We start from the raw sequence: 26,186 nt of genomic DNA on the forward strand, positions 1-26,186 counted from the left end.
CATTATATTGCATCGGCAGCAGCATTGTGAACTTTTGTATAGATGCGTTTAGCCATTAACTTTTAAATGCATCATCATATTCAAATTGCAAACACACGAGGAGAGTCTCTGCATTAAAGATCCACGACTGGCAGATCAACGTGCTAATACATTTCTCCCCGAAACTGTAGGAAATGGAATTATATTGAATGGAGGAATTTAACTGTGACAAGATGATTGACAGGGCAGTTTACGGTGACAGGATGCACGAAACTAAGCGACAGAGCTGTCCGTTAAAGATGATAAAGTAGGTTGTCCCAAAGCTTGCCTACTCTTTTGCTACACACTCAAAAGTATGTATTTTTTCTTCACCACAAAAGTACATACTTTTAGGGCGTAGTATAAGTAGGCGAATTGGGACCCAGCAATGGTTCATGGCTGTGAGACAACCACAGTCTGGCTATTTTTAAAAAGAGGAGTGAGCACATCAATATGCGCCGCTCAAAGGTCCTGTTTAAAAAGGAACATGAACACAAGAAAGTTTTATTTGGCAAACTGATATGAGTCTAAATCTCTTGCGAGTGCTCATCACTTTTAACCAGTTTACCCTTAGAACAGTTAATGTATTTATTTATTTTTGAAGTTGTTTGTAGCAAACGAAATTTGCTACACAGTCAAAATAAAAAGAAAATCATAATTTTTACATTTCATTTTATAAATGACAGGCTAATATCTCATAATTTCTACTTTTTAAATTGACATATCTCATCATTTGGACTTTTTATTGCATAATTAACTTAGTATCTCATCGTTTTGACTATTAAAATTAGGTCTTTATCTCATCATTTTGACTTTATTTCATAATTGACTTAGTATCATAATTTTGACTTTTTTAAATTATAGCTTAGTATCTCATAATTTTGACTTTTAATTGCCAAATTGACTTAGTATCTACATTTTTCTTTTTTCATAATTACGACTTGGTATCTTATAATTTGACATCCTCTGTCATGATTATGATGTACCAAAGCATGACATTATGTAGTAGAAATTGGGTTTCATAAATGTGCATATATACAGTGTGAAGATGTTGGCCAGTGTTATATTTCACGTCAGTGTGACAAAGGCTGTCCCGTTTCGAAGGCCCCTTCGAATTCGGATTACAAATGCATCATCGTTTCCCGGGCCATAAAGTATAGAATGAGTGAATCGTTGGCAGACTAGCCTATTACAAGATTCATCGCGCTCCGGTGGTGACTGGATTTTTATTTGAGAGAAAATGCCGGATTAGACTTTTAAATGTAAGTATTGGGTTTCAAGATGTTCAAATGTTGACTTAACTTACTAAGATGTGATGCAATGTGAACATACTTAGAAAGGCTGTGAACACTGTTTTGTTTTCTGACAGTTGAATATCACTTTCAACAAAAAGTCCAGTCCAAACGTTACAGCCTCTTCAACGTCAGCTCTCACAGATGCAAGCCGACAAGAGCGATCCTCCGTAGACTAGACCGTCCCATTTAACAATGCTTTAATGAAGGGTTGACCTTCACGGGCTTCGAAAGATGCAGCCTCTGAATTGGGACACGGCAATAGGCTTTAAACTTTCACTTTTGTACAAAAGGTGTTTGGTTTTGATGCGTATTGTTTTTTGAGGATCATACCTAAATTCTACAATACAAAGAGTGCAAATTAGTTAACTTTTATTAAACCTCCCATCTGGTTTGAGAGTTATAATCATCAAACTCGGGTGCCTCATTTAAAGGGGTCATATAATGCCATTTTCATACAAGTTAATTTCAAGTTCAAGTTCAAAGTTTTATTGCCATTTGCACAGGTACGTTACAGTACAGGTACATTGGAATTCTTGTGCGTTTCTCAGAGTCAGGTTTTAGATTTAAAAAGAATACATATATACATATACACACACACACATCCTAAGGTAGAGCAAAGAGCAACAAAACATTTTAAAAAAATGCAAAAACTGGATATAAATAACCTTCCTAAATAGATACACATTGTAATAAATAGTAATAATATTGCACGTAAAAAAGAAATACTCTGAATAGAATTAAATACTTTTACACTAATCTTTACAGTGTTTAAAAACATGGAATGGGGTACTTTTTGCCCTCCTTAATGTCCTGTGCCACTAGCCTAACAGTGGCCGGAAAGAAGCTGTTAAACAGACGGGCCTTGTGGGTACTAATGCTCACAGGCCTGCGGTGTCTCAGGTTATAGCCCGAGTCCACCCATTTAAACAAAGGATAAGCTGGGTGGTGTTTGTCCTTAAGGATGCTCTGTGCTTTCCTTCTACAGCGCTGGGTGTATATAGTGTCCATGGAGGGGAGGTTAGAGCCGATGACCCTCTCTGCAGTTTTAATGACCCGTTGCAGTGATTTCCTCTCAGCCAGGGTGGTGTTACCATACCACACTGTGATACCACTGGTGAGGATACTTTCAACAAGGCTTCTGTAGACATGGGTTAAAGGTTGACATTTAAGTCCGGCCTTCTTCAGTACTCTGATTTGATTCTTTAGGGTCTAAATGAAAAGTTTGTAATATACTTTAAACATTTTCGTTAGTATTGTAAGAAAACACTAATTTTACCTGGTCAAAAACAGCTCTGTTTTCAGCACGCCCTTTAATGTCTTTAAATGATAATGAGCTTCGCTCACTCCGCCCCTCTGTTCTGCGGGCGTTCATAACAGCGTTATGACCACACCGCACGTGGAGTGTTTCCTTGACAACAGTTGAGGGTATAGGAAAAAAATGGCAGCGGGAGTCTCTGAGGAGGACACATCTGTGCAACCGTATCAGTTTGAACCGGAGTCGGAACAAGATGGCGGCCCGAAGAAGTTCGACAATTAAGGCTCGAACATGACGTTTCTGAATGGTTGGTTATTATATTGTCACTTTGATCTATCTTTGTGTACTAGCAGGGTAGAGTAACTTAGTGAGATGTACGAACGCTATGTGTTTAACTTTACTGATGTAAGTTATACGTACTCAGTTTGTAATAACACAATAACCATAACGCGTTGTTCATTATAAACGAGGGATTATTAATTATATTGAGAACGTCGTACATAGAAAACATGCCGTATGTACCCTGAGTGTAAACCTTAGCCACATTCATCGTGAAGCGATTTGCAAAGATTAATATAAAAGTTAATAAAATGTTACACTTACTTTTTCTGGAGGTTCAGCAGGGAGTCATGAATAGTTGGTAACGATTCTTTTTTCAGGAGCAGCTTCTTATCAAAATCAGCTTTATAAGTTACTTCCTTCGTTAATAAAGCAGTCTGGTGAGAAAAGATTTGCGAATGCCGCAAACATGAAAGCATTGACGTTGCTCGAAAACAAAACTCAGCCACTGTGTCTTCAGCGGTTCGGATTTAGGAACATCAAAATTACTGCTGTGTTCGTTATTACACCCAAGAACAGAACACCACAATCGCTGAGACGCCATTCTGCTCCAGCGTATCAACAATGACGGACTAGGATGACTGACAGCTCGCTCAGGGCAGGGATCTGTTGAAACGCTGCTGTCAATCAACAATCCTGGGAGGGGCGTCGGATTTAGTGACGTCACAAAATCGAACGGCTCAATTTGAGGCAGGGGAAAACATATAAGGAGATTAAAACAAAAACACTGGATTGATTTTTACCATTATATGATGGTTGTGTACAGACACTGCCAACATATCAGTACGATCAACTATATATGACCCCTTTAAGGAAAAGGAAACCTCTGTGTTTAGTTTAAATATGAATAATTTCTGATATTGGCAACTTCAGTCATGATTATGATTAGAGCTGCACGAATCTGGACAAATTGAGAATCACGATTTTTTTTGTTTCAAATAGAGATACGAATAAAATAACGTAGTTCACTAGAGGTTCTGACAAAAGGTTAATTGCTCCAGTCTATTGTCATACAAGATCGATTTGAAATGGGAAAAAAAATCGATTTGAATGAATGATTCAATGACTCATAAATACTTCTCGTTTCATTACTGGATGAATGAGTGTTTTTGAATGAATCTCTTGATGAATTGTTCAATGACACAAATACATTTTTTAACAGTCACTTGTCGATTTAATTGATACAATCGTTATTTGAAGCTCCAAGTTACTTTCAAAAGGTGATTTGCTCTATTTCGATTGTTTCCGTATTTCAGTTCAGTTTTTATATCTGAACTATAAAGATTTATCTAAGTACCTCTGTGATATATGAAAATTTGTTACTCAGAAATAATGATACTGTGTGTGACTGTGACTCTTTTTCTGGGTTAGCGGCGGCAAGAACACAGATTTGAACGTTTATAGACATAGGAAGGAGATCGCAATTTTTTAACGATGAATCGTGCAGCTGTAATTATGATTAAGCGATGATGCTAAATAAAATTTAGAAGAATAAATATGAGTTAAAATAACACATTTCCACCTTAGTGTTGATAAAAGAGATGTCTGTGGGGTTAAATAAGACAAAAAGATTGGGAAACTGGCTTAGTCTATGATATTGGCACATTTATAGAGATCAAGCTAGTTAAACTGTGCAAATGTTCTCTACTTAAAAATGATTTAATATGAATTACTAGCAATTAAGTAAAGATTAAGTTATAATAACTGTTACATTTCCGATTATTTATGTGGTTACTAATAAAAAGACAAACATGAGATTGCATTAAGAGCCATTGGCAAATGGACACAGATGGTTTTAATGGTGAAGCTGATTGACGGAGCAGCTGATCTTGATGCCTGATGACCCTGACCCTTTGATAAAGATGACACATGTCAACGGACAGTCATGCATTTCACTCAAGGACTTAATCTGACTTGCAAACCCCACGCAATAGTATCTTTTTCCCTACACCGCATCCAAAAACCAATATTATACGCCATTTGGAAATCTTCTTTGTTTTCCGTATTCTGTTCTTTTACTTCGTTTTGTTGCATTTAAATCACTTTCTCACCCTTTTTTTTTATCTCTCTTCCTGAATTGTGTGATAGTAGGCAGTCGTCGTAGACTTTGCGTGGGCAAGCACCAGTGTAAACAAACCTGAAACATTGTTCATACCAACTGAGCTGACTCATATCTGACACACAAATACTGTCATCTGTTCACAGACTTTACTGTAAAACCTAGCTATACATTGCATAAATATAAATCACTGTTGTATAGGACAGTATTCTGCTTCTGTGAAAAGTATGACTAAATATGGGGTGAAAGTAATGTATACGGGATTGAACTGCAGATTCATAAATCCATGGTGTTGGGATATGTCTTCATATGTCCATAAAGAAGATTATCACAAGAAAACTGGGAGAGGAGAAAGACAAATACACTTAATTTAAAGGGGTAGTTCACCCAAAAATGAAAATCCTGTCATCATTTGCTCACCCTCAAGTTGTTTTAAACCTGTTTGAGTTTCTGTCTTCTGTTGAACACAAATAAAGATATTTTGAAGAATGTTAGGAACTAAACAGTTGCCGGCACTCACCGACTTCCATACGAAAAAAAAAAAATACTATGGAAGTCAATGGCTACCTTCAACTCCGCTGAACCTCGGTGTCTCTGTGGATCTTTTAACACCTTCCCTTGTTAGTGAGTCTGGATTTTGCTGTGCTTCTTCTGCACTTCTGGTCTCTGGACTCTGTTTTGCCTTTAGTTACATCAGCACCTCAACTTTACAGCTGTAAACAAATCCTGTGCTGGTGTAATATGCATTTTCAGCAGACACTTTTTGATCTCATTTGCGGTTCTTTTATCTCAAAGTTGTCATTTTCTTGTGTTCTCCAAGAAACATTATCAGTTGTCATATTACATTCCATAAGGATGCATTCATGGATCCCATCCTGTCTCTCCATTAAAGGAATCGTTCACCCAAAAAGGGAAATTCTGTGATTCTGAATCATTAGAATAGTTCGGGATGACATGAACTATTCCTTTAACGCCCTCTTCTCTGTCATTCTGTTTCAGGTTGCTGTTTCTTTGTGTCATTTGTTGCCTTTTTTATTGTTTATTTCTTTTTTTATGTGACCTCTTTGTTTTGCAGATGAGGGCAGAAGTGCAGTTGACGCAGCGGGTGGTGCTCAGATAGTTGCCGAGCACATTAAGTCTCTGGCCCAAAGCACTGACCCGGACACCGGGAAGCTCTTGACTGTCTTTTGTGGCATGCTGATGAACTATAGCAATGATAATGGTAATGACCAATCCCCGAAAACCAAGGAGGCGATATTTTTGAATGGTCCCTTATTGGTATGGTCTGAGATGTTCACTAAATGATTCACATATAAATAAGTTCTTTTTTTCATTCTCTATAAAATAGGCATGCACATTTGATTTTCTGACTAGCACAGTTATAGCTCACGGTTGAACATTAATGGTAATATCTGTAGGGGACCACTTTAAGAAAGCCTGTTTCACTTCTCTTATTCTGAATCTAATGTCTTTCACTGATTTGACATGATAGGTTTGCTAAATGGCTACATTTTGCTGATTTTCTTAATTCACCATCCCTAATAAATATGGTTTAATTTTGCCACTTTCCGGACATAAATGCAGTAATACACTATGGGCCAAAAGTGATGTTCTGAGGAGATATTTTTTTAAGTTCAGTTAAATGATGGAAATATTTTAAATACTTGTAAATATGAAGGAAAAGCAAAACAAACTTGTTTGAGGAGGTATTTATTTGAAAATATTACAGTGCGTGGCGTGCATAATTATTACTGTATGTAAGTCGATATTCTGATCATATATTTTTTTCCAAGCACATTTTACAAATTCCGAACCACATCAATCTTAATAATTATGAGTTATTTTGTATATAATCATTTATTTATACAAGTGATATAAAATTTGTGAAAAACGCCTTATATTCAGATGTGCATAATTATTAAACAGGTTTTCTTTTACTGGTAAAATGGGCCAGAAAAGAGATTTAACTCACATTGAAAAGTCATAAATTATTAAATGCCCATGAGAAGGATGCAATACTAGAAATTCCAAAATTATATCTCTTATAAGTGATTATACAAAATGAATAATAGTTATTAAGATTGATGTAGTTTGGAATTGGTAAAATCTTCTCGGAAAAAAATACGATCAGAATATCGACAAAAAAAGCCAAACTTTACTATTAAACAAAATACATAGAAAAACCGAAAGCTCACAGGAAAAAGCATACATTAACTGCAACATAATCAGATATTAATATTTTGTTGGTTCTCTCTTGTTTTTACATGGTGTTATAATTTCGTTGTATGACAGCCTGGCCAAAAATGATTGACTCCAAGCACAATTACGCAATATGCTTACAAAATCTTTAGCAAATTTGACTAATATTTGAATAAAGGGTGAAGATGTCAGTTTTCCTAGGCCGGACATCACTTTTTGCCACTACTGTGAACATAATTTTAATATTATTTATTGAAAAATTTGTTTAATAAGAAATACATGATTTAAAATGTTTAACATTTTGACTTTATTTTTAAAAGTAGCTGTGCATATAAAATGCAAACATTTCATTGGCACGTTCTTGTGGTTCCATCAACAATCAGTCCCCTTGGTAAGACAAGGCAGCATGCAGGTTTTCTGTTTAGTAATACTAAATAACCCAGCCGAGCAACTGCCATTGATATGAATGGAAATAGCTTTCACCAAATTTGGACTGCTTAAACAAACAAGCAATGTTTTGATTCGCTCCGCATTTTAAACCAGAATTTTAACATTGAAAAAATGACATGCTTCACCTTTACAGTTTCGAATTGTCCGTATTAGTTGTAAGATGCCCAGGAGGTTACATAAGGCTCTGGCCTTGTGTTTTGCAGCAATGCCGTGCATTGTTAAATATTTAAGGCAATGCAGGCAGTGTATTTACATCTCTGTGACTTGATGTCCTTGAATAATTGATGGACAGGCCAAGCGCTGCTCTCTTCATCCCTGTTTGCCAGCAAGGCTTGAAATGGTAATAGCTTTTTTTTCTGATCTATTACACCTCGCATCTAGAGGCTAGTGCAAATCAACAAATTTAGGTCAGGCATTTTCGTTTTCATTGTCCTGATGAAAATAAATGGTCAGATATGAATTTAATGGAAGAGAACAGCCAGTGGGCTGTTTATTATCGCTGATATCACACTCATGCTGTTTTGAACCACGGCCTTTTTCTTTCTCTCATCTCTGTTTCACTCAAATGTTGTCTTGTAACAGATTGCGTTTCCTTGCAAAGTCTATCTGTTCTAACTTAAAGCCTGTCATCATATTTACTAAGCCACCAAGATAAATGACTCATCTAATCACATAAGCTTATCACTTTGGGATTTTTTTTTTTTCACATGGGAAAATACTTTACATGCCTGGTCAGACATTACACTTGTCTTGCATATCTGTAACCAAAAATACTCACTGAACTGTAATACCCGTGTGGAAAAGAAGTGCGCTTTAGCATACTTTTAAAAGAGGAAATATTATGCAAATAACTTACTTTAAAATAATATGGGGTTATTTCTCCCAAAAATTGGAATTATGTCATTAATTACTCATGTCGTTCCAAACCCGCAAGAATTTCATCTTCATCTTCGGAACACAAATGAAGATCTTTTTGAGGAAATCTGAGAACTTTCTGTCCCTCCATTGACAGCTACGCAACTACCAATTTGACGCTTTAAAAAATTCATTAAGAGATCATAAAACTAATCCATATGATTTGAGTGGTTTAGTACAGATTTTCTGAAGAGACATGATCGCTTTATAAGATGATATTTAATTTAGGCTTTTATTCACATTTGTGACCCTGGATCACATAACCAGTCTTAAGTAGCACGGGTATATTTGTGGGAATAGCCAATAATACATTGTATGGGTCAAAATTATACATTTTTCTTTTATGCCAAAAATCATTAGGATATTAAGTAAAGATCATGTTCCATGAAGATATTTTGTAAATTTCCTGCCGTAAATGTATAAAACATTTATTTTTGTGAGTGAATGCAGCACAATCCCGAACATAAATGGACAACTTTAAAGGCGATTTTCTCAATATTTCGATTTTTTGCACCCTCAGATTCCAGATTTTCAAATAGTTGTATCGCGGCCAAATATTGTCCTATCCTAACAAACCATACATTAGTGGAAAGCTTCTTTATTCAGCTTTCATGTGATGTATAAATCTCAATTTAAAAAAAAATACCCATAAGACTGGTTTTGTCTTCCAGGGTCACATATAAACTTTCATCAACCCACACATCAGTTGTGGTAAACGGAAGCTCAAGCATGTTCACATGACATGCGAGAACCAATGAGGTTCAGTCTCGTGTTACTCAGCACGTTTGAGCTTCTGCGAGAGGTTTATTCTCGCACATCATGCAGGTTCAGTTGAGCTTCTGTTTATGATCGCTGATCAATGTTTAAATGTGAATAAAAGACTAAATACAATGTTCATCGTATAAAGCTATCGTGTTTCTTCAGAAAATTTGGACTAAACCCCTCAATTCATACGGATTAGTTTTACCATCTCTTTATGAACTTTTTGAAGCGTCAAATCTGTAGTTGCGTAGCTGTCAATGGAGGGGCAGAAAGATCTCAGATTTCATCAAAAAAATCTTCATTTGTGTTCTGAAAATTAACAAAAGTCTGGGTTTGGAACGACATGAGGGTGAATAATTAATGACAGAATTTTTATTTTGGGGAGAACTATCCCTTTAAGTGCACTTCTTTTTCACAAGGCATATCAGCTCTTGAATTGTAGGACCAGGAGGCAATATTGTTTATATACTCTCAGAAGTTAAAGCACTTTAACTGTCCGTAACTATATTCACAACATAGCATAGCTGCAAGAGCCTTATTGCTTTTATAAAATGGTTACGACATCTATTTGTATTTGTTGAAATAGCTGTTAGTATATAATCTATTTTAGCATGGCTGACAGGCTGTATTGACCAATCAGAATCCAGTAGTGGAAGCGTACTTTTAATTGCATGAATTTTTGTATTGTTTATATTGTAAAGAATATATGCAGAGTCTCTAGTTATGCAGTTCTTTGCTATAATCAAGTCTGTGATGGCTGAATTTTGCTGTTTGTGTATTCTCAGTGTTATAGCTGGGAAGTTAAGCCTTAAAATCTTGCATGAGCTTGAGATGAGATGCAAACACTTCATAGTTCTTTTAGGAAACATGACTCATGAGCTCTGCAGGTCCCTGGTTGACATTTCTCTGACGTGATTTGGGTTTCGATTACTGGAAAGAGTTCCTCAATGATTTCTGGCTTGCGTCCAGTTCTGCCAAGGCTTGTTATGTTGTGTTTTCTCATTTGATACAGTTCATTCACCCAATAGATGTTGCTTAAATATTCCTCTTGCTCAGACCAGCAAAGCTTCTGTGGTGGATAAAGCGAATAACAGGAAATTATATAGGAGGGAAGAAGCATTTCCGACTTTCAACTGTTTGTTAAATGTGATGAAGGGACTTCTGTTTCATGAATGTTTTAAAGTGCCTTATACTCTTTATTCAACTCATACTCAATAACATTTTTCTCCTTTTTCAACTGCGGATCTTTTCCTCTGCCTGACTGTCTTCTTAACACAGTGTTTCAGCTGCCATCTCCTCTTTGCTTCATTGAATTTACTGATCAACATCTGCTTCCCGACAAATCCATGGCATCAGATGTGTGCCGGTGCCGCCCACATTTGGTGTGTCACAGAGACGTTTCTAGACAAACTGAAACATCTTTGAACCAGCAATTTATGGGGTTACTTTTAACAGCAATGCAAAATGTGACTCTTATTATAAGTAAACAAGACATAAAATAATACATTTAGTGAGCTTTATGATTAAAATTAGTAGTGGTCGACCGATATGGATTTTTTGATGGCCAAAACTGATATTTTAGAGAGCAGGATGGCCAATTTAAAGCCTATATGATGTTACAACATTCAATTTAATTAACATGCATAACAATTGCTGCAACGAAATTTAGATTTCTTTTGACATATTTGCTAAATTATAAATAATTATGAGTCAATATGAAAAAAAAATTCTTTGAAAAAATACACAGATTTATGCTTTAGTGGCTTCTTGATTCTGTAATCATTATATTATTTTCACAAATAAAGAGATCGTTAAAAAGGAAATAAACATTGCAACCAACAGGGGACTCAGTAATCTGGTGAAAGTGCATTTTTTTTCAAATAAAGAGAAGGTAATGCTAACTTTACATATAGTACACATATGACATGTATGTGAAAACTGGTTATAGCACAGCGTTTAAAGATTTTTCTTTAAAGAAGTTCATTACCGTAATTATGAGATTCAGAATTATGTATTTCCTAGGTAACACTGTCAATGCCAAAATTAATTTGCAGCGGAAATTGTAGAACAAGTCGGAGCTCTGAGAAAATTAAAGTTTACTAGTTGTAATTACGAGTTCTAGGAGAACGTGAACGCTTTTACAAGTAAACATCTCAAAATTATGGTAATTACAGCATGGCGCGAACAAACCTGCAGGCTTCGGCGTTCTTAGGGTTGTCAAAATAAAAGTCCAACTGCTGTCAAAATAAAACCTACTTGAATTTAAATTAAAATAGCCCCACATCATCACACACCCTTCACCATACCTAGAGATTGGCATGGTTTTATTTCTGGTAGCCTAATAGCTGGTCTAATTTGCATTGAGAGATGATCCTATGGAAAGTGCCCCATGCCAATCTCTAGGTATGGTGAAGGGTATGTGATAATGTGGGGCTTTTTTAATTCCAAAGGCCAAGGGAACTTTATCAGGATGTATAGTATCCTGGATCCATGAAATAACTGGCCTTTAAAAATAAAAATCGGCCTGCCTCTGATAATTTAGCATAGGGGTGTCCTGACTTATGCACCCTATATTTTAAGGAAGAACATTTATTTATTTACGATACATTATTTATTCACAAAGAAAATTGGTGTCCTTAAAGGTTGGATTTTTCCTAATTATTTTAATCAAGGCATTAAGATCAGTTTCCAAAAGATGATTTCATTCAGTCAACTTTAGCATGGGTGTGTTCACTTTTGCTAACCACTGTATCTGTCAAACAATAAAACTTATGCCTATAATTTAAAGAAGTAAAATATCTGCCTTGATGGTATATCAGTCGGCCACTACAAATAATTCAAATATCAGCTAAAATACACGCATAAAAGGTATTCTTTAAATAGATCATAAAATGTTATGCAAGCTTGATTCTCAGGTGGATTAATTTGTTCTTAAGACATTTAGGTATTTCTGCTGGAGAACAAATGTGATTGAGCACAGGAAGAAGGACCTGTGCTTGTGCATGAAAAGTGATGGCTTAGCAGTCCTTTGTTCCACTGTGGTTTTGATTTATCGTTCACATTTTCAGGTCGAGGTTATATATTTTCTGTGCCAGTCTCAGTAAAGCACTCTACAAAAATGAAATGTCAGAGCGTTATATAATGTGGCTGCATTTTACATACTGCCGGTATTACTTTGATCTGGTGAATGGACTCTTTTAATCTACAGCTTCACACACACAATTGCAGGATGTAAACAGTGATGAAATCACTCATAACAAGTGAGAAAATATTTGTGAATTTTTGATTTTCATGCTCTTTAAAAAAAAAAAAAAAGCAACGTAGTTTTGAAAGGCTTGCTGAAGAAATCAAGTCATGTACATAAAAAAATGTAATGAGTGATAATAAAAAAAAAAAAAATTATTGGAAAACCTGCTCAAAATAAAGTATATATGTACATTACTGGTAATTACACCAAAATAAAATGTGTTGGGTACAATAAAAGAATTTGTTCACTAAAAGGGCTTTTGTTACTTTTTAAATTTAAACAGTTTTATATTTTTCCTGTTTGAATTGTAGTCATTTTTTTCAGTTAGTGGTTTAATTTTTTTTATGTAATATTACATTTGATTTCATTTCAACTATTTAAATTAAGTTTTTTAATAGTTTTAGTTTAAGGGTACATTTACACGATAACGATGTACTAAAAACAGAAATGTTTTTCCTTTGCGTTTTTCGCACACAGATGTTGTCAAAATAATTCCCATTCACATGGATCAGCTAAAACGAATAAAAACGCTGTATTTTTCAGGCCAGGCCAGTAGTTGGCGATGTCGCTTTGTAAAGAAACCATGCGCCTATAGATAACGCGTACATGTATGCGCATGACATCACCGTTTTCACAAATTCAGGTTTTTGTAGTTTACTCAGAGCCAATAATGGTATCATTTTCAAAAACTTGCACTTAGAAATCCGTTTTCAAAAGTTTGCATTTTCAAGCCCCAAAAACGTTGTTGTGTAAATGAAGGGCCAAAGCGCTTGTCAGTTTTTAACTGAAACCGTATTGTGTAAGCAGCACCTTTGGTTTTATTCCTTGTAAAAATCACATTATTGTCTGTGACATTTTGACTGAACATATCGCTGCCATTGTACACTGTCATAAGAAAAGACAAGTTTTACTTCTTATTATGATGATGATGATGAGGATGTTTGTGGATAATCGATTTTCTTGCGATGTAATTAGCAGAATAATGATGAATACTGGACTTTAACTATCAATAAAAATTGCTGTTATAATATCAAATCTGCATGAACTAGAGTACAGCAAATCTCATGTGTTTTCTCTCCGCTCTAGACTCGTTGCAGGCCCAGTTGATCAGCATGGGTGTGATCCCAACACTGGTCAGACTGCTGGGTGTTCATTCTCAAAACACCGCGCTCACAGAGATGTGTCTCATTGCCTTTGGCAACTTGGCAGAGCTTGGTGAGTTACCGATTCAATTCAGTCACATTGCCAACTACATATCCACATTTTCATACATTCAAATACTGTTTATTAGGACGTATTGGATAAAGTTAACACATCTCTTTTGACTGATCCTCAAACAGAGTCCAGTAAGGAGCAGTTCGCCTCTACAAATATTGCCGAGGAGCTGGTCCGGCTCTTCCGGAAGCAGGTGGAACATGAGAAGAAGGAGATGATCTTTGAGGTGTTGGCACCGCTTGCTGAGAATGGTGAGAATCACAGCGATTGACAAACTATATTAAAAAAAACGTACAAAATGTACATTACAATTTTTGAGCATGATACCAGGTTATTGACATTATTCTTGAGTTATTTGTGACTTTTTTATTTTTTATTTTTTTATTTGATAAAAACTGATAAATATTACCAGTATTCAAATACAAGACTGTTAGACTTTAAAAAAATGGATGCAAGAAACCATCAGCCAATGCCGATTAGTTGAACCAAAAACTGAACCTTTTGGTATCGTGGAGAACCATGCAAACACCAAGATATATGAATATGGTAATCATGTAGCATTACTGTCTGATACTCTCACTAAATCTTGTTAGCACTACAGTATTTATTTGTAAAGCGCTGCCCTTTATCTTTATGTTTTGGAGGCGGACTAGAGTTTAAAGTGCCTCTATTAATGTACCACCTTTCATGCAGTGTGTAATATAGCTGTTTGTGAATGTTAAAGGTCTGCAAAGTTTAAAGATCATAGTGCACAACAAATAAAGCTATTGTCTCCTAAAAGAAAGAATTGATTCTGAACTTCTGAAATAAGTCGTCAGCAATTCCAGTCTCACTTCCGTAACATCTACAGAGGTTTGTAACTAATTAGCATAAGGCCAGACTATGGTCTTCATTGGCTGCCTGCAAATGACGTCTACTTTGACCCCTTTAACACTGTAGTTGTTCTGAGACTGGAAGAGTTTGGTTCATGTTGTCGACATGTCGAGAAGATGCTTTACATACACTTTAAAAGAATGAGGACTCGCGCTGGAATTGATACAGAAAAATCAACGCCATCTAGGGTTGGGCGGTATTACGGTAATATCGTATACCGCGGGGTCTTAAAATAGCAACGGTATCAGTTTCAATACCGTCATTACCGGCACTTATATATAATAAATAAATATAATTTATTCAATGCCTAAAAATGCTTATGTAGTTGTCATCAAGTGACAGTGTGGAGGAGAAAGAGAGAGAGAGAGAAGGGAGAGGCGGTAAATACTGACGAGGCAATTTGTAAATGTTGCAATAAAAAAGGTGACCGCGAGAGATGGAAACACCTCTAACCTAATGTCGCATCTCCGAAACAACCACCCACTCACTGCTGCGAGGATGCATTTTGCCCCGCGTTCATTAAATAAGCGCATTAGTTTATATTTGTTAAAATATTATAATGTTTTTTTTTTTTACGTTGATAATGAAAACTGAAAAGCACGAGTAAGATGGGATGCATCGGGAGTCAGACATTGACCACTTAATTAAGTTTCATTTTCTTTCATTTTCTCAAGGCCTTTCTTTAAAGTGAATTTCGTTTTGTATAAATTTTATCTTAATTTTAATAATTTTTGTATCAACCAATTACCTGGATTTAATAAATAAGAATCAAATATAGCAGACAACATAATCATGACATGATCGTGCGCTGGCGCGCCGCGGTCACTTGCATTGAAATCTCATCATAAATTAACCGAAACTCAGTGTATGTCTCACAGACATGACAGATAGGCCTATATCTAAATAAAGCTTGAAATCTCATTAAACGAAACAATTCAAAACGAAAAGAAATGGGCCACTCGCTGATTATTTAATCCATGATGTGCATTTCTCTCTATGCGCGTTCATACGGAAATGGCGATCATCAAATTCATTAAACGAAACTATTCAAAACGAAAAGAAATAGGCTAGCCTACTCTCTGATTATGTAATCCATGATGTGCATTTCTCTCTATCGTTCACTATGGAGATGGCGATTCGCCAATTTCTCTAAACGAAACAATTCAAAAGGAAAAGAAATATAGGAAGCATACTCTCTGATTAATCCATGATGTGCATTTCTCTCTATAGGCGCGTTCACTACGGAGATATCAATCGTCAATTTCTTTAAACGAAACAATTCAAAACGAAAAGAAAAAGGCTAGCCTATACCTTCTGATTATGTAATCCATGATTTGCATTTCTCTCTATAGTATGCGTGTGCACTAGGTGATGGCGATCGTCAACGTAATCTTTGCAGCACTGACAGAAAATTTATACTATTTAGTATTAAAAGTATATAAATAGTATTTATATCTACCACCCCCTCAGCACCTGGGTTAAAAAATTAATATTATTGTGAAATAATTCAGGTAATTAGCATTTTGTTTTAGACACACGCTGTAAGTGGTAGACCAATCACAACAGACTGAGCCATCTGACCAATCAGAGCGGAGTAGGTTCTCGGAAAGGAGGAGTTCGAGAGACCGAATCCTTTATCGAACCGTTTCAGTCACTGTGAGAAAAGAGGTGATGCTGCAGTGTATATTATGAGACAATTACAGTGGTTTTTTGACCTTGGGTGCAAACCTATTGTAGGAGACTCCAAAACGAAATGAGGAACCTTTAAAATAGCTTAATAGGGACATATTATTTCACAGTTGATATATTTCTGTTCCATAATTTCAATATGTGCATCCAAACAGCACAGGTTAAGCTTCCAAGTTTAGTCATGCTGCGTTTGCTTTCAGCATGAGTTGAGCGACTGTTGTCGTTGATCAAGCTTGAATATGGATATGGATGTTGGCACGTTTCCCGCGGTAGACCCCCTGACCCAGTGACTGAGTGACATCAGCAGCCTCAAAGGCTTTTCCTCCCAGCTGTGAGCATGTATTGTTACTTATATAGAAAGTCAAACTCTACCACCTGTTGTGGCTGGAAACAGGACACTTTATGAAATGAATGCACGTGTTTGCAGCTGTGTTTTGGCTCAGAAATCTTGAGCATGAGCCAACGAGATTTTGAGTTCAAACTTCACATTTAAAAATCACCAAATTGTACTTTTTTTTTTATGTAAGCTGGAACATCAAAACCATCCAAGCTATAGAGAGTGACATGCCTCATAATGCGAAGCCTTGCTAATTTGATAATGGAAATCATTCAAAACGCTTTTTCTAAGACTCTGGCTATTGCCTTCGGTTGAGTCGCTAGAGAGAAAGCTACAATTAAGCAGATGCGTGAGATTTCTCGGCTGCTTCGCTGTTTGGATAATAAGTGTTATCACTTGTCTCCTCTGCCATTGCCACATCCATCGTTTCCTCAAAATAAGACTCTGGGGTCTGCTTAAAGCTGGGGTCTGGACTTGCTTATCTGACGCCACGGTCAGATGCTCTTTTCGTCTGTGAGCTCGTCTGAGGATTTGAAGTGACATTGAAATGTGCATTTGAAAGAAAGCTGTGTGTTTAGATGGTGAATCTTAATTGTTGAACCGTGTGTTTGGAGGGAAATAGTTATTTTCTCTGTGAAAAAGGGTTTCTGTTTGTGTATTTTTGATGCGATGCAGAAACGTAGTGCATTTGTCTTGGTTTAGAGCTATGACTTAAAACAAATTCTTAAATCCTTAAAACAAAATTGATTTACCGTAGAAACAGAATTGCACACTGATTTCAGCCTTGTTTTCAGAGAATACATCTTGATTGTTTTTTTTTTTTAAATTTCATACACCATTGAAAATATTGTAGTTTCTTGTTTAAAACACAAACCTCAAGATGTTAAATTTATGCCTTAATTTATTATCATTGCTATTATAACATATATATATTTATATATATATATATATATATATATATATATATATATATATATATATATATATATATTAATAAGGCAGAAATGTAACATCTTGAGGTTTGTATAAAAATATACCGGTATATATTTTTATGGTTTTGGTTAACTATAATAACGCTGATTCTCCTAAAGTAAGTCTTATTGTTTTGTTTTAAATTTTTATTTAAAATAAATAAATAAAATGATGCAGATTAAGAAAGATATAATATGGTTTTATTCCATTTTCAGATTATTTCATTTGTTTTGAGCATAAACAAGCAAGAATTTATTAAACAACCCTTTTTTGCAGGTTACTGTATGAAAGCGAAAGAGTTTATCTCACAAGAAACTGTTATTTTATATATTGTTTTAATATTTTTGTTATTTTATATTATTTTCTAATCTCAGTTATAAAATATAGTTCGTTATGTAACTTAGTTATAGTTCTAAATTTTGAACTGTAAGAATTCCAGACTGTTCACATGAAAGAATAGAACGTATGAGCGGGTGAGAGAGAGAGAGAGAGAGAGAGAGAGAGCAGGTGTGAGAGATTGAAAGCCGACAGCATTGAGAGCATGTGTGAAAGCGGCGCTTTGGTTGTTAGCATTCTGTGCACAGCGCCGCTATCCCATACTGCCAGTCTCCAAGACAACGGCCTACTTAGAGCCACTACACAGCACTACAGGCCAAGCTCTGTGAGTCACGTGGACCGCAGCAAGAGTGTGTGTGTGTGTGTGTGTGTGTGTGTGTGTGTGTGTGTGTGTGTGTGTGTGTGTGTGTGTGTGTGTGTGTGTGTGTGTGTGTGTGTGTGTGTGTGTGTGTGTGTGTGTGTGTGTGTGTGTGTGTGTGTGTGTGTGTGTGTGTGTGTGTGTGTGTGTGTGTGTGTGTGTGTGTGATATAGAGGGGGAAAGGGTGAGCAGCGCTGTACCTGAACACTGCAAGCGTTTCATAACCAGCCAAATGCATAGTGAGACGCCCATATGTCTACGAAACAGTCTGACCTCAGAAATCCATCCCTGCAAGATTTCCCCCCTGGCTTGTTCTGTTTCATTCACTGACTTTATGAATCATCAATATCTGAATATCCTCAAAAATCTGCATTTTTTGGAATGCAAAATACAACGAATTGTAGTTGTTTATATTTTAGAAATTGTGTCATGGTGTTATGTTCATTACATCACTGTGTCTGGTTTAGTATTAATGGCTCAGAGGATTATGTAATTCAGTCTATGTATTTGAAGGGGAAAACATGCATGGAGTCTGTATGAATCTGCGTCTCACTTTATGGTCTGAGATAGTTGTCAACTGATATGCATTTTTAATTTCAGCGGCCGTTGCCAATTTCTAGCCAAGTGGTTGGCCAATAAAGGGCTGATATATAGATGATGCAATTTAATGATATATAAATAATATAATGTTATGATAATAAATAAAATCATCTGTACTCATAATTGCTAACATAACAACTTTATTTAAACAAATTATTATTTGATTTGATTTGATTAAAACATTAAAAACTGACAAAGATTAACTATAGACTGTTTTTAGACTTTGCAATGCGGATAATTATGTAATATAACTTCATGATGGAAAATAAGATCGGATGTACACTAAGTTCCTAAAAAAACTAAAAAACTAAAACGGAAAATCATTTTACATATACAAGTCTATATGTGTATATATATTAATTGCAACTTTTTATCTCACAATTCTGACTTTTTTTCTCAGAATTTAGTTTATATCTCACAATTTAGAGTTTACATCACAATTCTCAGAAAAAAAGTCAGAATTTCAGGATATAAGCTTTGTTTCTCATATATATCTAAAAATGTTGACATTATTTCTCAAAATTGTGAGAAATAAACTTGCAATTGCTTGAAAAAAGCATTACGACTTCATATCTCGCAATTCAGACTTTATGACTTCCAATTGCGAGTTTGTCTTACCAGTGTTGCCAATTTAGTGAGGCGCTCGATTAAGCAACATATCAGACCTCTTTAGCGACTCTTTTTCCAAAAAGTGCCAAGTGACAAATCTAGCGACTTTTTTGATCAGAATTTGCCAGAAAAAAAGTCAGAATTGTGAGATAAAAAGTCACGGTTATCTTTTAATTTTTATTTTTTTTATTTTGTGGAAGAAACAAACTTCCATCTAAGTTTTTTTTAGACTTTTATTAATACTATTAGTATTAATAATACTATTACAAGACTATTACTATTACTACTATTACTAATACAAGAAGCCTTCAGCCAATTTTGGTAAGCTCAAGTTAAATTCAGCATTACTACTTAAGTTCATTATAATGTCGGACTGGTTCTTGGACCCACAGGTTTTGGTTTGGTATCTGAGTTCTGGTTTAGCCTGAATCTGAGATTAGTTTTAGTTTGGGTCTTAGGGTGTGTGTGTGTGTGTGTGTGTGTGTGTGTGTGTGTGTGTGTGTGTGTGTGTGTGTGGTCTTGACACTAACTCTGAAGTGCATCACTAGGAGTTTAATATGGGCTGTGAAATCCCTGTTAGACATGAAGGTGTTAATGAAGGTGTGCTGTGAAGGTTGATGTATAAAAAGATCTGTCTCACTCTCTCTCTCAGATGTGATCAAGCTTCAGTTGGTGGATGCTGGTTTGGTGGAGTGTCTTCTGGAGGTGGTGGCTCAGACGGTGGATAGCGACAGGGAGGAGGACGTGGCTCAGCTCAAGACGTCCTCGGACCTCATGGTCCTTCTGCTGTTGGGAGGTACAGGACCAAAACTCTGGCAGCACTTAAATAACCCTTAAAAAAACAGTTTGAGGTACATGTTAAAAATTACGTCATTTCCTCAGCTTGAATAAAGCAAGCGGGGCTTTATAAAACTTAATGACATGGTGTCAAGCTATGACCTCATACTGTATGTATAATGAATGAAAATTTCTATTCCCAAGAACTTTTTATGTAGTTTCCCAGCAGTTATATAAGCTCATTATTGGCTATATAGGGATGCACGTCCCTTTACTTAGTAAAGGAAAGGGTGAAGTGAGTCCTTTCTGGCAGATGTATTTTTCACTTCATCAATATTGAACACTAGCTGCATAAGTTGTGGGGTATTAAAATGACTTTCACTGAATGTATTGAAGACATTGCAATCTGATATCTTTTCCAACCTCACATACACTACCGTTCAAAAGTTTGGGATTGGTAGGCTTTTTAAATGTTTCTTATTATAAAATTGTGAAATATTTTTACAATTTAAAATAACTATTTTCTATTTGAATATATTTTAAAATGTAATTTATTCCTGTGGTGCAAAGCTGTATTTTCAGCATCATTACTCAAGTCTTCAGTGTCACATGATCCTTCCGAAATCATTCTAATATGCTGATTTGATGCTCAAGAAATTAGAAATGTTATTATCAATGTTGAAAACAGTTGTGCTGGTTAATATTTTGTAAAAAAATAAAAATAAAATTAAAGTCAAGATTCTATAATGAATAATAGAAAGTTAAAATTTTTATAAATTTAATGCCTCCTTGCTGAATAAAAGTATTAATAAAAGAAAAAATATTACTGACCCCAACATTTTGAATAGTAATGTACATTCTGGCATTACAAACATGATAATCATTCAGATTGTAAAGTGCGTTTCTTTCTCAGCTCCTCATTACAAAGAAGTTTTCTTGTTCACGTCCCATATTAGATTTATTAGCTATATTGCTATAAAAAGGAAACTTAAATAAGGTAAAAATGGGTTCAAAGATTTTTTTTGCTAGAATTTCCTTTGTTAAATCAACTTTTCACACTCCATTTTCTCTAAATCTGAGCATTGTTGAGCCAAAATGTCTGTTATAGGGTAGACCTTAATCTAAGAAACATGATTTCACTCAAAACTAATACTGGTTCATTGAATAGTTTAACCTAGTTGGTCTCCATCTTAAAGGCATTGTAATTTGTCTCATGCTCTCATGTTACTGTATTTGTGTTGTGTTTGCAGTCATGTGTGATGTGTTTCCCTGTAGATGAGTCGATGCAGAAGCTGTTTGAGGGTGGTAAAGGGAGTGTGTTTCAGAGGGTTCTCTCATGGGTGCCCTCCAACAACCACCAGCTCCAGCTAGCGGGAGCGCTAGCCATCGCTAACTTTGCCCGCAATGGTAAGACCTCAGGCCTACAACGACTTGGAGGATCGTGTGGTCACTGTGTTGAGATTGTGAATAAGTGTGGTTTTTTTTTTGTGTGTGTGTGTGTGTGTGTGTACAGATGGAAACTGCATCCACATGGTAGACACTGGTATTGTACAGAAGCTTCTTGAGCTGTTAGACAGACATGTTGAAGAGGGGAACGTCACGGTGCAGCACGCCGCCCTCAGCGCTCTGAGGAACCTGGCCATTCCGGGTCAGTCTGAAATTTCACTCAATCATTGAATGATTCACCAACCTCTGCATAAGTGTCTTAAAACTAAATCTGCGTCATTTCCCCTGTCTTCTCCAGTGGTCAACAAGTCGAAGATGCTCTTGGCTGGTGTGTCGGATGTAGTGCTGAAGTTCCTTAAATCCGAGATGCCACCAGTCCAGTTTAAGCTCCTGGGAACATTACGGATGCTCATCGACACACAGGGTATTTATTAACCGCCCGCGATTCAGAAAACAAAACGTAAAAATATCTACAGATAGTCCCGCCCCAGGATCATGCTAGTGTTGCTATGCTGGACTGGTTGTGATGCTCAAACAAAATTTTGCGTTAAAATTACACACTTGCCTATAATATAGACTATATATAAACTCAAAAACGGCATGAAATGACGTGTTGATTGATGTTTTCTTTTCTGTATTAACTATGATTTGCTGCTTGCTGTTGATATTTTATTAGGAGGTGGGGCATTTCCATTCTAAAGAGAATTTGATTGGACACAAATGTGGCCACGACCATGAGTACAGGATGTGTCATCAATATTTTTGGTTCGTTTTTTTTTCTGAAAGAGAAAAACTGCATTTTAATGTTTGTCCCTGTTGTTACTATGAACTTAAAACTTTGAAAAATAATTTTCATTAACCGCTATAAAGCTGAAATAAAATAGAAATATTATATTATTTATATTTTATATTTATTTCTGTTTATATCATTATTTTAAGATGGGGAAACAAATTAGAAATGTTGCCTTTGCAAGCTAAATAGAAATATAAAAAATAAGAATATTGACAAAAGCACAATAAAAAAGACTAAAATATAAACTAAAATCAAGATGAAAACAAAATATGAAATAAAAGCTCAAGCTCAAAATAAATACTATAGTAGCATATAAATAATTCTAAAATAACGCTTCAAATGTCTGTTAAAAAGTTAGCATTTAGACGGCCTCAAACTAACAGATATCAGCTAAAAGTCACAAAACACAATTCTTTATTCCATGGGTTTTTAATTAAAATTGCTAAGCTTCCAGATCACTGTATGGTTTACAGGTGTTTAGCTCAGTTAAAGACAGCATGTGTGATTTGATCTCAGGCTCGGGCTCGTCCCAGCTGCTGCTGCACAGCAGTTACTCTCTGATATTAAGTGAGCAGAGGATCGATGGCACTCTGTCATTTAAAAACTATGGATCTGCAGACAAGGGATCCGTCACGGATGAATTTGCATTGCCATTCAATGGCAGCAGTCCAGCCGTGTTAGCTTTCAGTGACAGCTTGGGTTTAAAATGAATATTCCTGGGGAAATAAACGTAAATACTGCTTAAGCTGTATCGACAGCGTCTGTGACATGCTGTCAATTACCACAGGCTTGTCTCTCAGTTTGAAAAATCAAGTTAAAACCACAAACACCTTGAAGACAAGAGAAAATATCGAACTACCATAATGTTTAGAAAGTATAATAGGTAACAGTTGTTGGTTAATGCAAGTATAATGAACTAACAGTGAACTGTTTTTTACTGCATTTATTAATCTAGGTTAATGTTCATTTATATCATTTTTCAGTAGTAAATGTGTTCATTCATAATACATTAATTTGTACAAAATAATATGTGAGTACATATTAGCCTTAATCAAAATGAGCTTTTATTTGTATAATTTTAAGGTTAAATTTTTGTGTGTGGTTTTGTCATTCTTTTTGTGTTTTCTAATATTTCTATTTAGCTTTCACTTATTTTTATTTCAGTTTGTTTTTTAAAAAAAGTTAGTACTTCCCCTTACACTTTTTTTTTATTTCTGTTTGCTTTTCATCTAATATTTATATTGTATTTCAGCTTTATTTAAATTAATAAAAATCATTTTTTAATAGTCTTACTTTGTTTTAATTAACAATAGCAAAACTGATCCAGCTAAGAAATAGTCACTTTAAGTTAATTCATAACTTTGTGAAATAACAATAACAAATTGTGAAAGAATGGTTGGGAGGAGCATGAAGAATAATTTTCACACATGAATTGGCTTCTCTGAGTCCGGGGGCAGGTTTCACAAAGATAGACTTTGACTATGGCTTAGATATAGTAGATAGTCAGACTTCAGATAGACATTGAAATCAGACCGTTGCACAAAGCACTTAAGACTCTGACTATCTTAAGTAGGACTACATTCCAATGCATTCTGGGTAAAATAAGACACTTTTCAAAATAAAAAACATGGCGGATCGAGTAAGCGCATTCAGCCACTCAGTGCAGTTTACCCCAGCGGAAAATATGTGTTTGTTGGAGGAGTATAACAGTTACAAGGACCTTTTACTTGGGAAATTTAGCGGAGAATGTAGTAACAAGAAGAAATGTTTAATTTGGAAAAAGATTGCTACGACGGTTAACAGCTGTGGCGAACAACTCATCCTTTTATGCTTCCGCTCCTCCGTGAGAGATGCGAGACCGGTGCGTCTCACAGGTGACGTTCATTATCACTCACGCCACCGGTCTCACGCCGTTCTCTCACGTCCCTCGGGCTCGTCCTGCTCGCCACAACCCTTTCTCTTCTCATAGCTCTTTCCATAACGTCGTCAGCAAACCACAAATTATGAACCATTTTCCCTTTTCTTTTGGCTGTTTGTAATGTAACTGATTGTTACTGCTGGTTGCCAAGGTAACAGAGAGTCTTAGACCTAAGTTAGCCTGGGAGTAAGGTGTCTAGTTTTTTTGGTCTAAATTAAGTCAGTCTTTGTTTTTGTGAAACAGTCTAACTTGCATTAGACTAGTCTATGAGCAAATTTTAGACTTGTCTAACACTATAGACCGGTCTAAAATAGCTTTGTGAACCGGCCCCAGATCTTAGATTCATTGAAAGTCTTTGGGATGTGCTGGAGGAGACTTTACAGAGTGCTGGACTCTTGCATTGTCAATACAAGATCTTGACCAAAAATGTATGCATCTCTTGATTAATTTGAATGTGATGTTATTTCCATCAAGAGGTGCATCAGTTTCATCCTATAAAATGGCCATGATGGTTGTTTAAGAAATGAAAAGCTACACACTCCATCAGTTAGGGTTAGAAGAACTGTTGCCAAACATGTAACATACTAGAAACATCATAATCACTGCAATAATGATCCAATCACAGACTTAAGCATTTGCCTATTTAAATCCAAACAGTGTGTGTGTGTATGTGTGTGTGTGTGTGTGTGTGTGCGCACGCCTGTGTGTCCGCGCGTGTGTACGTGTTGCAGCATGTGCTCCACTGTGGTTTGTGTTGGGTAGATTATGTTCAGTGTTGTGTGTGTTGCAGCTGATGCAGCGGAGCAACTGGGGACAAACCCAAAGCTGGTGAAGCGTTTGGTGGAGTGGTGTGAAGCGAAAGACCACGCCGGAGTGATGGGAGAGTCCAACCGCCTGCTGTCCGCTCTCATACGACACAGCAAGTCAAAGGTCTCACACTCTAACACTTCATTCTCTCTCTCATTCCAGTTGCTGTTTCCATCCACCTATTTTAATGCACATTGTGAGATATTGCATAAAAATGCTGGATGGAAACTCCAGGATGCAAATCAACTGCATATGTGCATCAGAAATATGCTCTCCATTGAGGCGGATAATTTTTTAACATCATTTTTCAACAACGATTGAAACACATTTACCAAACAAATCCATCGATGCAGAAAAAAACAAACAAAAAAAACTTCTGCAACTCAACAGTGGGTGTGATTGGATAACTGGACTAACAAGCGGACCAATCGCATTGCACAGCCTCTCAAATGTTAGTTTGGTCGTTCTGAAATGCCTGAACCAAAGTCTGCCATCAAAATGAATTGGTTCAATTCCCTCCCAGTAGATTCTCACATGATTGCGTTCCCAAACACCAGGCATCCGGATTTATTGCATTTCGTCTGCACACTTTGAGGCACAAGTCATTTAGTGGCTTCACCGATTGCAGCAACTTCCATTTTTAATTAGATAATTTGCACCAGTTTTCCAGGGAGTGACGATTTTGTACTTTTGAAGACATGTGATGGAAATGGTGCTTTATTCGCGAATGTTTTATGCAATATTCCAAATATTTGAGGATAAGTGACATTCGCAACTTTGGATGGAAACAGCTGGTGATGCTTTACTGATATTGCAGCATTATGCCTAGATGTGCATCATAACACACCGTATCCTGAGCAGGCTTGACACGACTAAAGCCAGGTGCACACTGTGCGAGACTGCATTTACATGCGAGA

At 36.0% G+C, this 26,186-nt stretch overlaps 1 protein-coding gene across 2 annotated transcripts in view; it reads left to right on the plus strand.

Moving 5' to 3' along the window:
- Positions 1–26,186, plus strand: part of rap1gds1 (RAP1, GTP-GDP dissociation stimulator 1) — a 56,182-nt gene that overhangs the window by 18,286 nt on the left and 11,710 nt on the right. The window contains exons 5-12 of one of the 2 annotated variants that reach the window (XM_077201852.1): positions 6,042–6,188; positions 13,626–13,754; positions 13,880–14,005; positions 20,181–20,324; positions 21,581–21,712; positions 21,819–21,953; positions 22,050–22,175; positions 25,253–25,392. In XM_077201852.1, the coding sequence (XP_077057967.1) occupies positions 6,042–6,188; positions 13,626–13,754; positions 13,880–14,005; positions 20,181–20,324; positions 21,581–21,712; positions 21,819–21,953; positions 22,050–22,175; positions 25,253–25,392 (1,079 nt within the window). The remainder of the gene's footprint in view (positions 1–6,041; positions 6,189–13,625; positions 13,755–13,879; positions 14,006–20,180; positions 20,325–21,580; positions 21,713–21,818; positions 21,954–22,049; positions 22,176–25,252; positions 25,393–26,186) is intronic. The other variant, XM_077201853.1, reaches the window with a different exon arrangement.

The sequence above is a fragment of the Siphateles boraxobius genome, unplaced genomic scaffold (assembly GCF_051911475.1).
Source record: "Siphateles boraxobius isolate OS27281-9 unplaced genomic scaffold, OSU_SipBor_1 48, whole genome shotgun sequence".
NCBI lineage: Eukaryota > Metazoa > Chordata > Actinopteri > Cypriniformes > Leuciscidae > Siphateles > Siphateles boraxobius.